Source organism: Arvicola amphibius, chromosome 13 (assembly GCF_903992535.2).
Source record: "Arvicola amphibius chromosome 13, mArvAmp1.2, whole genome shotgun sequence".
NCBI classification, from domain to species: Eukaryota; Metazoa; Chordata; class Mammalia; order Rodentia; family Cricetidae; genus Arvicola; species Arvicola amphibius.
The window spans coordinates 67,185,386-67,197,889 of NC_052059.1; the positions used below are offsets into that span (position 1 = coordinate 67,185,386).

At 39.7% G+C, this 12,504-nt stretch overlaps 1 protein-coding gene across 1 annotated transcript in view; it reads left to right on the forward strand.

The window, feature by feature from the left end:
• Ero1a (endoplasmic reticulum oxidoreductase 1 alpha) overlaps positions 1-12,504 on the forward strand; it is a 40,411-nt gene that overhangs the window by 11,965 nt on the left and 15,942 nt on the right. The window contains exons 4-9 of the mRNA XM_038309972.1: positions 1,428-1,466; positions 4,013-4,086; positions 4,168-4,241; positions 6,237-6,357; positions 7,391-7,437; positions 10,858-10,869. Of these exons, the coding sequence (XP_038165900.1) occupies positions 1,428-1,466; positions 4,013-4,086; positions 4,168-4,241; positions 6,237-6,357; positions 7,391-7,437; positions 10,858-10,869 (367 nt within the window). The remainder of the gene's footprint in view (positions 1-1,427; positions 1,467-4,012; positions 4,087-4,167; positions 4,242-6,236; positions 6,358-7,390; positions 7,438-10,857; positions 10,870-12,504) is intronic.

Consider the following 12,504-nt stretch of genomic DNA (forward strand, 5'->3'; position numbering starts at 1 on the left):
CAGGGCTGCCTCTAGCCTGGCTTCTGATGCTGAAGATCTAAACTCAGGTTCTCATTTTGTGTGGGAGGCATTACTGACTGAGCCATCTGCCTCCCAGCCCCAGAAAATCTATTTTGAATTACAATGTCTTCATGATAATATAATAACAATAATGATGATGCTAATAATTATTATATATAATAATTATATGTAATTATTATTATTATTATTATTATTATTATTATTATACTTGTAAAAACCTGCAGCATTTCAAAGTGCAAAAAAGGAAATCTCTGCTTTCACAGTAGAATACTTCAAACTTCAAGAGGAAAACAACTGTCAAGCCAGGAGAGCAATCTCTAATAAAAGATTGAACTAGTGGCTGCTGGGTTTTTGGGGAGGGACAACCATTGCCTTCACTTTTACCCACTGAAGAACCCATTAGGCTCCAGCTCATTAGGCCCATGGTCTCCAGATGACCTGGTTAAACTCAGTGCGTATAAAAAACCAAAAACAACAAAATCATGAATGTGGGAAGGGGCTCTGCAGGAGGAGGGGAAGAAGACACAGAAGCGATATTAGAACGCACGTTATATGTATATGAAATTTTCATAAATAAATTAATAATAAAAGCTAAAAAAGAAAAGCCTAACATAGCCGTCTCAAAATATACTTTTTGAAAATCATATATATATGATTTTCAGAGAAATGCCATGATTCAGAAAGATAATATAGTTTTGTGAGGCAAGAGAGAAGAAAATGAGATGAAAGGACTGGTAAAGATACCAATTAGCATGTGATTTGAATAATGAATATTCTATGTGGGTGAGCAGGGTGCCAGGTCTTGCCCTTAAGTTTGTGGTTAGTAGAGAGGAGAAACACTAGTCGACCATTTCAGCACACATTCCACAGCCCAATTGCAAAGTCTCTGAACTCTACTGCTAAGAGCAGAGACAGCAGTGAGGGAATGAAATACTTGCACTCCCCATAGACAAGGCCTGTGCTTCATCCTAATACTTCCTAACAGGGCGAACTGTCGGGCCGAGGAGTGACTAAGGAGCACGCACAGATTTGGGATGTTCGCCACAGCTTACTCAGCCCACGTACCTGCATTTGTCCTGTGCACCACAAGACTGATAGAATGTTTGTGACCATTTTTATATTTCCATGACAGTACATGATCAGCAGCCATATATGGTCCTTGAATTTTATTTGCTCATTTTTGAGAGAAGATTTTATTTCATTGCTCTTGCTACATAGACCAGGCTGGTAGCATTAAAGCTGTGTGCTACTACACCTGTCAATTTTTATTTACTTTAAAGAAATTATTTAAAATTTCCTAACTTTTCACTTAAAAATAGTCTCCAGTAATTTGTGAGTTTTTCTCCTAAGTCATAAGAATTTAAAATATTTTTCCAGAAGGTAGAATAAGCGTGTTTCTTTTTCAGGATGAAGTTCCTGATGGGATTAAGTCTGCGAGCTACAAGGTATGCACAGATACTTACTGATGCGACTGTTGTCTACCGCGGCCTCGAAACCCATTCCCCTGCTCTCTGCAGTCGTTAGTGGTGGCCAGTTTCGCTTCATGCGTATTTCTTACTCCATTCTTCCAATCATTTTAAGGCCAAACTCAGATAAATCATTTTTAAGAGTGATGCAAAACTCGAGCGTTTCAGAATTAAGTTAAATGCCATTCAGAATTTTCTCAAAGACTAGAACTTAGGGGTACTGTCTTCCAGGCTAGCTGGTTCTTGAGTTTCTAGGCAAGTCTGTCTCTGCCTTAAATTGCTGTAGGGCGCTGCGATTATAGATGCCCTTGCACTTGGCTTCTTACATGGGCTCTGGGGAGTAAGCCCTGGTCATCAGGCTTGTGTGACAAGTGTGTCTACTTGTTGGACATCTCCCAGGGCCTTTGATGCTCATTTGAAATTTTATTTGATATAATTTTCAGTCTGTGGCTATACCCTTGACCATGACAAATCTCATCTGAAATAATTTCAAACTGACAGCAAAATTGTAAGAATAACATAAATGTTGGAGCCCACTCTGGCAGGAATCAGCAGGGATTACCTGGGAGGGAGGCATGAGGTTGAGGAAATGGCAGATTGAGAGAAACAGAGAAACACAGGATAGATGGGGAACTGAAGGTGAATATCAATCAGCCCCGAGTTTATTTAAGAACTTGCTTTTATACAGATTAGAGGCTGAAGGCAGAGAAAGAGCAGTACAGTCAGCTAGCGCCTCTGCACTGTCCTTGGCTGGATGTGCTGGATGTGCTGGCCTACACCAGCCCAAGGCCTTTTTTTTTTTTTTTTTTTTAAGACAGGGTTTCTCTGTAGCTTTGAAGTCTGTCCTGGAGCTAGCTCTTGCAGAACAGGCTGGCTTCAAACTCACAGAGATCCACCTGTCTCTGTCTCCCGAGTGCTGGGATTAAAGGCATGTGCCACCACTGCCTGATTTTTATACCTTTTTGTTTTGTTTTGCTTTGTTTTTGTTTTTTTTCAGCCCAAGTCTTAATGAATAATGTATTCTTTCCCATGGACTAAAATGCTCTTTCCCATGAGCTTACTCAGGAGTTTCTCACAGCCCTCAAGGTTACTGGAAAAAGCAGAGCAGGCAAACTTGAACTCAAATGACTTATAAGTCAGAATTGACTCCCAATGGACACTGAGCCACATGTCGGCACCCACACATAAAAAAAAAAAAAATTGTATACTGTAGTCCTTGATTTTTTTTTTTACATATTTTAGCACATTTGTTTTGTCATACTTTTTCTGTGTAGATATTCTGAGCCATTTGGTTGTAGGTCAAGTAGGTTGTATCTCTTTACTCTTTCTTATTTAACTGTGTATAAAAGAACTTGAGTTTCAAGAAGATTTTTTTTAAGTTGAACTGTCTTATATATTAACTAATAAAATGAAGCACTGTTGTCAGTCAATAAATATTTCAAAAAATCTGAGCACTTCAGTTATTTAATGTTCCCTAAAAGCTTAGTCATTTCAGTTCTTTCAGTATCCTAGTGTGGACAGAAATTCTTACGGGCGGCGGTGGCGCACGCCTTTAATCCCAGCACTCGGGAGGCAGAGGCAGGCGGATCTCTGTGAGTTCGAGACCAGCCTGGTCTACAAGAGCTAGTTCCAGGACAGGCTCCAAAGCTACAGAGAAACCCTGTCTCAAAAAAAACCAAAAAAAAAAAAAAAAAAAAAAAAAAAGAAAGAAATTCTTACGGTCATCCTAACAAGACTATTGTAGGAGTAGCAAACATTTGTGGCCTCCTGATTCCAGTCTTACCAGCTAGTGGTGATGTTATCAAGACTCAAGCTTGGTCTGTGCTATGCACAGGACCTACTAGAAAAAAATGTATGCGTGCATGTGTAGACATCAAGAAGAAATAGAGTAGGTAAAGCGTGTGTTTTAAATACCTAAAGCTATAGCATACTTTCTGTAAGGTGCTCTTCCAATTATGGTGTGGGAAGGAGCTGAGACCCATCATCTAGGGTGGCCACCACGGTCAGGTGGCTGGTGCTTAGAGTCAGGGCACTGGGACTTGCCTTCTGATGTGCCATGCCTTCCATGTACCTCAGAAACTTTTCCTGGTGCACATCTTAGTCACTGTTTGTCACTGCCATATTCTTTATTTTTTGAACATAATAGTAAATTGTGCTTCCGACAAAAAACTAAAGGCAAGGACCCTTCCACCCACTCTTTGGATATAACAGCTCATTTTATGCCAGGTGGAGGCAGAGGCAGGTGGGGCTCTGAGTTTGAAGGCAACCTGATCTACAGAGCGAGTTTCAGGACAGCCAGGGCTACACAGACAGACAGAGCTCATTTTACAGGCTTTGAAGCTGGAAGTCTTGACTGACTTTAATGCCTGAAAAATATTTAAGGTCGTGTGGCTCATGTCTGTAATCCAGCATTCGAGAGGTTAAACAAAGCAGGGAAATTTAAAAGTATGTGACCTTGTCTCAAAAACAAAAGCAAAGCAGCAGTTTTAAAATGTGGCAAATCTGTTTGTTTTTGCCCTGTTCAGTACTCTGAAGAAGCTAACCTCATTGAAGAATGTGAACAAGCTGAGCGGCTTGGCGCAGTGGACGAATCTCTGAGGTGATTTGATCTTCAGGTATTTTGTTTTTCTTCATCACAGCTGACTGGAAAAAGGAATAATGCAATTTTCCTTATTTGAAGTGAGGAAACTCAGAAGGCTGTTCTTCAGTGGACCAAGCATGATGATTCTTCAGACAGCTTCTGTGAAGTTGATGGTATGATGTTTGTTCCCAGTGATGCCTTGAGAGAAAACCAGCCTGCCCCCCTTCCTCTCCCCTCCCTCTCCCCTCCCCCCTCCCTCCCTCCCCTCCCTCCCCCTTTCTCCCTCCCCCTCTCCTTTCCTGTCCCCTCTCTTCCCCTCCCCTTCTTCTCCTCCCCTCTCCTTCCCTTCCTTTAGTTGTATTAAGCATTGAACTCAGGCTTTGGATGTTCTAGGCAAGTCATTCACGAGAGCTGCTCCAGATGTCGCCCCTCAGTTCTTTTCAGTTAATCTTAAAATCTCAGTCCTAATGGTGTGAAGCATCCTCAGAAAGCTTAACATCAACTCATACGACTTAGCAGTGGCATTCCTGGTGTGTAACTCAGAAGAACTGAGAAAGACTCAGGCAAAGGTAGACCAGTGTTCATGCCGAAGAGGCACAGGTTAAAATAGTCTATGTGTCTATCACCAGATGCAAACATAACGAAATGTGTTATGTGTATGTCATACAAATACACATAAATACCATTAAGCCACAAGAAGGAGTGAGCTTCCAGCAAATGCTACAGTGTGGCAGAACCCTTGGAAAATGGTGGGTGAAAGAAGCGAGCCATACACAAAGACAAGTGTGGTATGGCTCACTTGCGAACTGTCTGGAAAAGGCAGAGTCATAGCAACAGAGAACGGATTGGTGGTTGGTCTGGGCTAGCTATGGAGAGTTAGTTGTTAAATGGTCACAGTTTCTGTTTAGGGCTGTGAGAAAGTTTTGGAAACAAAGTGGAATGATTACACAGCAGTGTGAATGTACTCACGGTTCACTGAATATGGTGGAAATGGCTAATTTCATAATAGGCATTTTTACCACAGTAAAATGAAAATTAAAATTTTCTGAAAAAAATTTACCTCTTAATGTTTCGCAGTTTTATGCATCAAGTAATTTATAGTTCTCTCTCTCTTGCATTTTGCAAAAGAAGCTAAAGTGTAGGAATGAGGAAAACATCTCTGCAAATGCTGCTGGGTCAGTAGCCTTTCTGTGGCGATGGTCTTTGTGGCTTTTGGTGCAGAGAATATTGAACCATGACATCATGTCTGAAGCTGGTGCTGAAACTGGCAACCTTAGGACACATTAGGAGTTTGACCAAGATATCTTGATCTTCTTTTTCTAGTATCTTTTTCTTTCTATTTGAATTGTTGACCTCTGAATTGGCTAAGCAAATTTAAATCTGAATTTTGAAATTTTTCTGACTCTTAGGTAGTGAACTATTGAACTTTTAAAAAGTTAGTGTAAAGAGTTGGGCATTGGGTTGGAGAGATGGCTCAGAGGTTAAGAGCATTGCCTGCTCTTCCAAAGGTCCTGAGTTCAATTCCCAACAACCACATGGTGGCTCACAACCATCTGTAATGAGATCTGGTGCCCTCTTCTGGCCTGCAGGAACACATGCAGGCAAAACACTGTATAAATAATAAATATAAAAAGAGAGCTGGGCATTGATGGTGGATGCCTTTAATTTCAGCATGGCAGAGGCAGAGCAGAAGCAGGTGAATCTCTTGAGTCACAGGATCACTAGGGCTTTGTAGTGAGACCTTGTCTCAAAACTCACCCCCCCCCCCCCAAAAAAAGGAAAAAGGCTTTAAATTTTTTAAAAAAAATTTTTTTTGAAGACTTGCACTACTATTTTCTTTTTCTCTGGCTAGGGATCAAGCCCTGGGTTTTGCCTGTGCTAGGCAGTTGCTCTCCTGCTAAGCAAACTCTCTTCATTCCCGCTAGTCAGTGATGAGCTGCCGTGCTAACGTGGATGGAAACAGACTCATTGTATAGTTTGTGAGTGTTGACTCACATGTTTTCTTAAATTCTAAAACTCATGTATTCCTGTTCTTACCACTTGTAAGATCAGGATTTTTTGCAACCATTGTGAACAGTGAATGTGGATGTTTGTTTCTTCCTATTTTTCTTTATCCTAAAATGTTGTTCTGAAATAGGGAAGATTTAGTGATACATTTTATTTTGCAGACATACAGTCCCCTGATGCTGAGTATGTGGATTTACTCCTTAACCCTGAGCGCTACACAGGCTACAAGGGGCCGGATGCTTGGAGGATATGGAGTGTCATCTATGAAGAAAACTGTTTTAAGTATGTACTATTTTCCTAGACTTGTGAAGATCAGGTTCATGTCCTTAAAAGATTGATTTGGACATAGAAATTTAAATGTCATTAATCCGGTTCCCTCTGGGGCACTGACTGCAACAAATACTTCTTTTTTTTTAAAAATATATTTGTTTATTTATTATGTATACAATATTCTGTCTATGTAGATGCCTGCAGGCCAGAAGAGGGCACCAGACCTCATTACAGATGGTTGTGAGCCACCATGTGGTTGCTGGGAATTGAACTCAGGACTTTTGGAAGAGCAGGCAATGCTCCTAAGCCATCTTTCCAGCCCAACAAATACTTCTTTAAAGACTTACATAATAGTAGACCTATTTAGTATTGGAACCACTGAGCAAACTTTCCTGAGTGGATTATAGGATCTCCTTATGTAGATTAAGTAATTCAGAACCTGAGCTTTTTGATTCATTTACCAAGATCACTGTAGTCAGTGGTGGGGTATAGAATAGAATCGCAGTTTAAGAGATTTTCCTTACTCTCCACTCGCCTTTCTTTGGCCGCAGTTATTTTATCCTGTTCAAGTTAAACTGAGTTCAGGGAACAGCTCCGAGGTGGTATTTTGTGTAATCACTGTGCACTGTGTTAAACATACCATGGACATTGCTCCTGTAGTTCTTATGGTAACAATTTATTAAAGTCATAACTGCTTACAGATGGAGAATCAGACTTAAGCTAGGTATTTGTTCAGTGCTTAGGGGAAGCATCTGTTTGTTCTCTTAACCAGTGCAGTGGACACTGATCGCTGGGTGACTAAGAAATGCTTAAGGTTCTTCACTTGGAAACTTGAAGGCTCTAAAGAATGTACTAGCTAATTTGGGGTAAAAACCTGTGTGCATTTGAGTGTTTAAGTGCGTGCATTTCTGTGTGCATGCACATGTGTGAGTCTCTCATGGATAAAAACCTCTGCATGATAAAACGTTTCACTTTCTAAATCAGATATAATTATAACATTGTTGGTAACGCTGGTGTTCATACAGTACAATTCTTTTGTTTGTAGACCACAGACAATTCAAAGGCCTTTAAATCCTTTGGCTTCTGGTCAAGGTGAGTTACTTGGGTTGCTATTGTTTATTGGCTAGTGAGCTTGAGTTAGAGTAGAGGAAGGCAGGGTTGAGTGGTTGAGGTTATGTAGTCCACTGGTCCTGTTTCTAGAGAAGTTATATCTCACACTTGTGAAGGCACAGCTGTTTTTCCTAAGGATAGTCATGGTTTTAGGTCATTGTAATATGAAGATTAGGTTATGTATTTATTGTCTGATTTTGCAACACACTATGTAGTTGTTTGATTATTTCAGTTTTATTTAGCCTCCAAATAAATGAATATCCAAAACATTTACCTAATTTTTCAAAAATCTTGAACTGGGAAGTTTAATGATACAGTGCTTGGTCAGCATGTCTCAGGTCCTGGGCTTGACTCCCAGCCAAACAATAAACAAAACAAAACAAAAGACCCTTAAGTAAAAGACTTTAAACTCTATTCATATTCCATATATGGTCTGATTGTAAGTCTACATGTTTTTATATCTCACTGACAGTTTTCACTGTCTGTATACGCTCAATATCTGGTCTACATGCTGCCTTTCCAACACATCTTCCTTCCCAAGTAGAAGTCATCTTTGGCTCTTTCTGAAGCAGTGTATGCTGTGTTTCCCTCCTTCATATACCTGCTTACTGGTAGCATCATTCTGTTATGTGTGTGTGTGTGTTTGTATATGTATATACACATGTATGCATAATGTATATATGTATGTATCCATAATCCCTTAGTGCTTTGGAATATGGGCAGAAATTATTTCAGTATAGAACCTGGTAATTTGGAGTAACTTGCTAGGTAAATGATTATGGGAATTGTTTTCCCCAATGAATAATTTCTTTGCAAGAATTAGAGAAATTAAAACATTTTATAATTATAATTTCAATAAAACAGTTTGACTTTGGATATTGTTGAGAGCCGAAAAAGAATCACTTATCCTTGCTGCAAATGGTTCTTTACCATGTGCAAGGTGTTACATAGATGCCTTCTCAAGTAGTAAGCATTTATAGAATCAACCATTTTTGCAGATGATTTCAGTTTGTTTGTTTGTTTTAAGAAATAACATGTCCTTATTGCCTTAGTTACTCTTCTGTTGTGAAGAATCACTATGACCAAGGCAAAGCATTTAGTTGAGGGCTTACATTTTCAGAGGGTTGTAAAGTCCATGACCATCATGGTAGGAAGCATGTAGCAGGCAGGAGTGGCTGTTGGAGAGTAGCTGAGAGCTCACACTTGAGAGAGAACCAAGCTGAATGGCCTGGGCTTTTCAAACCCTAAAACCCAAACCCAAGTGACAAACTCCCTTGAACAAAGCCATACCTCCTACTCTTTCCCAAACAGTGTGGAGACCACAAACACAGGAGCATGTAGGGACCATTCTTATTCAAACCATCAGTTATTTTCTTCCAGTATGAATTTACTGATACAGTCTTTGAGCCGAGTGGTGGTAGTGAAATCCCAGCATACGGAGGGCAGAGGCAGGAGGATCTCTGTGAGTTCCAGGACAGCCAAAGCTACAGAGAAACCCTGTCTCACAAAACAACAAAACAAACAATCAAGCAAAAATTCTTTGGTGCACTTTCACAAATATGTAAGGTTTCACTTCCTAGTTCGTTTGAGAAGACGCTGATATCAGTACGCACACACTGACTGCTGTCAGGCAGTTCGAAAGAAAGAACATTTTAGGTTGTATGGAGTTGTATGTGGTGACTCAGTGGAAGCCGACTTCATAGATAAATGTTTATTATGAACGTACATTGTGACTTAGTTATCATCACCCATTCTAGTCAAAATGGGAGCAATTTCAATCTTTATCAAAAAACTGGTCACATGATGTATGTGTAGGGACACAATATAATACAGCTATAACAGACATTGTTATGAATTTGTGTTCATTTAGATAAAGGATGATTGACAGCACAGTGAAGGAAAAAAGCATATATGAAAACAGGTCTCTAGTTTATAGAACATTATCTCTAAATACCTACATATACACACACACATAAAAATCACAGTTTTAAAAATAAAAATGGTATTTGTCATGCATATAAAACACTGATACCTATAAAACAAATGGCACACGCCTTTAATCCCAGCACGAGGGAGGCAGATCTCTGTGAGTCTGAGGCTAGCCTGGTCTACAGAGTGAGTTCAAGAACTAGCTCTGTAGCTACTGAGAAAACCCTGTCTCGAAAAACCAAAATAAATAAATAAATAAGTAAATAAATAAATAAGTAAAGAAAGAAAGAAACGAAGAAAGAAAGAAAGAAAGACGTCCATGATGAGTATATGTTTTATAGACAACAGTGATGCTAAAGAAGAACACAGAGTGAACTTGATGCTATCAGTGGAGGTTTTAATGTCTCAATGATGCTTTGTCTGGAATTTTTTTAAGCCCTATCGGACTTTTGCTTATATATTATGGCTTCTGATTTTGTTTATTTATGGGAATCCTTTTTGTAGGAGTTTTTTTTTTTTTTTTTTTTTTTTTTTTTTTTTTTTTTTTTGTGGGGGCGAGTTTTGAGGCAGGGTTTCTCTGCGTAGGTCTGGTTGTCCTGGAACTCTGTAGACCTGGCTGGCCTCAAACTCACAAACATCTGCCTGCTTCTATGTCTTGAATGCTGGGGTCATAGGTGTATGCCACCACTGCCTGACTCTTTCTGAGAATTCTGTGTGTGTGAATGAATGTTTGTGTCTCTGTCTATTAGTGTTTCTTGTTATTTTATTAGGGGGACAACTCTTTTCCTCCCGCTTGTTTTGTCCTATTCAGGTTTATTTCTTTTTATTTTATCCTATTTTTTTATTTTTTATGTGCCTTTTTGTTTTCTAATGTGAAAGAACAAGAAAGGGTGTGGATTTGGATAAGTGAGGAGGTGGGGAGGTTCTGGGAGAAGTTGGGAGAGAGGAAAACGTGATAAAAAATACTGCATGAAAATTATTTTTAATAAAAAATATAACCTAAAAAGAAATGGTGAAAAAAATGAAGATGATATTTCAGTAGTAAGTAAGCAGCTGCATACAGGCTGCTGCACTATGAAGCATTTGAATTCTGTAGTCTTTGAAGACAATCCCAAGGTTAAATCTGTCCCTCTTGGGGTTCAAAGCAGCCGTAGTGCAGGTCTTTAGCTAGAACTCTGTTGTAGGTTAGGGTAATAAATGTAGAGGAACACTGCTGGCTGAGTGGACACAGGAGCTGCAGCTGCTCCCAGTGCTGTGCTTCCCCTCCTATGAGCATACGTGAGTTCCGTGAGCCTAGCCTATGGCTTGACAGCGTGGTGGCTCTGGCGCTTCTTCTATTGATTGTGCTTGTGTGGATACACTGACAGACTAAAACGGATCATTGTTAACATATTATTTTCATGTGAGTGTAGCATTTCATAAGGGAAAGACAGAAGTAGTTTATAATAATTAATGTTTTGTTTTGTTTTTCAGGAAAAAGTAAAGGTATGTACTTTTTTCATGCGTTTTATATGTCGGGTCTGCTTGGGTGTTGAGATGTGTGTTCTGGTGTTGTGGCATGCTGCATTTCTTTCCACTTCCTCTGACACTCAGAATATTTCCTCCTCCCGTTGCTCTAGAGATATCCATAACCCAGGCTGGCCTGGAGCTCCTTCCTTACACAGCTTAGCATATTCTTGAGTTCTGACAGCCCTCTTATGTGTCTCAAGAACATGAGCCACCACTCTAGCTCTTAATTTTTACTTTTTTTTTTCCTGAAGTGCTGGAGGTGAAAGAATAGATGAGAGAGAAAGACCAGTGTTCAGCGTCACACACTAGGGACAGCCCGCCTCAGCCTCAGGCAGTTCAAGCTGTGGAAACCATAGAAAGCATCTTCTTAACTAGTTGAGGCATGGGCTGTGCTGGGACTTACCAGGGGAGGGTCTGGACATTTATTTTTTCAAGTATTCATTCCAGAGCTGGTTTTTAAGGTACATGCTGAATCGTGGGTTTAGTTATCACTGCCAAGTTTACACTAATAGGAATGTTAAACTTTCAAATATATTTCATAGTTACTTTGCCTTTCAAGGAATTTTTTTGCTTTAGTGGTGAGATTGAAATAGTTTTTGCTATCTAAACACTATGTATGTAGTTAATTGAGCCTTAAGGTGCAGGTTAATAATCCTAGCTTCTTGGGAGGTTGAGGCAGGAGGATTGCAAGTTCCAGGCCAGTCTGGATGAATTACTTAGTGAGGCCCTGTCTTGAAATGAAAAGTGAGAAAAATGAGGGAAAGTCCTCGTTTAAGTTCTCTGCACCAACACACAGACAGACAAACAGACGGACACACTGTACTGAGTCTGTGCTTGCTTGGCCTTAGTCCATTTAGACGAAAATGTTGAACATGAAGTATCTTCTCTCTTCCTCAAAACCTCCTGTTTTTGAAACATTATTCTTATGTTTAATTTTGATTACATGCATTTATTTAGTGTATGTATGTGGGAGCATGCTGCCATATGCCTTTACCTCCCAAGTCACCTGGAAGCCCATATTTTTATGAACTATTTGTACATCATGTTCAAAAGACAGTATGATAATCTGATAGCATTACTGTTTTATTATCATTTTGATAATTGATTATTTTGTCTTATGCAGCTGCTTCAGTTACTATAGTGAAAAGTTGTGCTTTGGCAGCCCAGTGAACTTCTGAGGCAGATGTGGATAGCTGAAGGGAGATGCTCGAAAGTGACAGAGTTTCTCAGGCACCTGCTTCTGTTTGCACTGCAGAAGTGACCCTACAGGTCTGAATAACCATACTCTCCTCAGGCAGTAGCCTAGTTCTACGCTACATTTTAGACACGCTAGAGAGGTCTTTTTATGAGCGAAAGGACCGTTTATCCATAGAGATCTCAATCCTTAGAGAACTGATTCATTCATAAGTATTGCATTGATTTTGGTCACAGGGCAAATGGCTACTCCTATGCATTAAGTGATTATTTAACTGCATTATGGTCAGGTCAAGTTGAGGGGGCTTTCAAATTTTTTTTTACTTAAAATGTATTCTTCCGGACCTGAGCACAAATGCTTGCTTCCCACCCCAAATGTTTGACACACACACACACACACACACACACACACACACA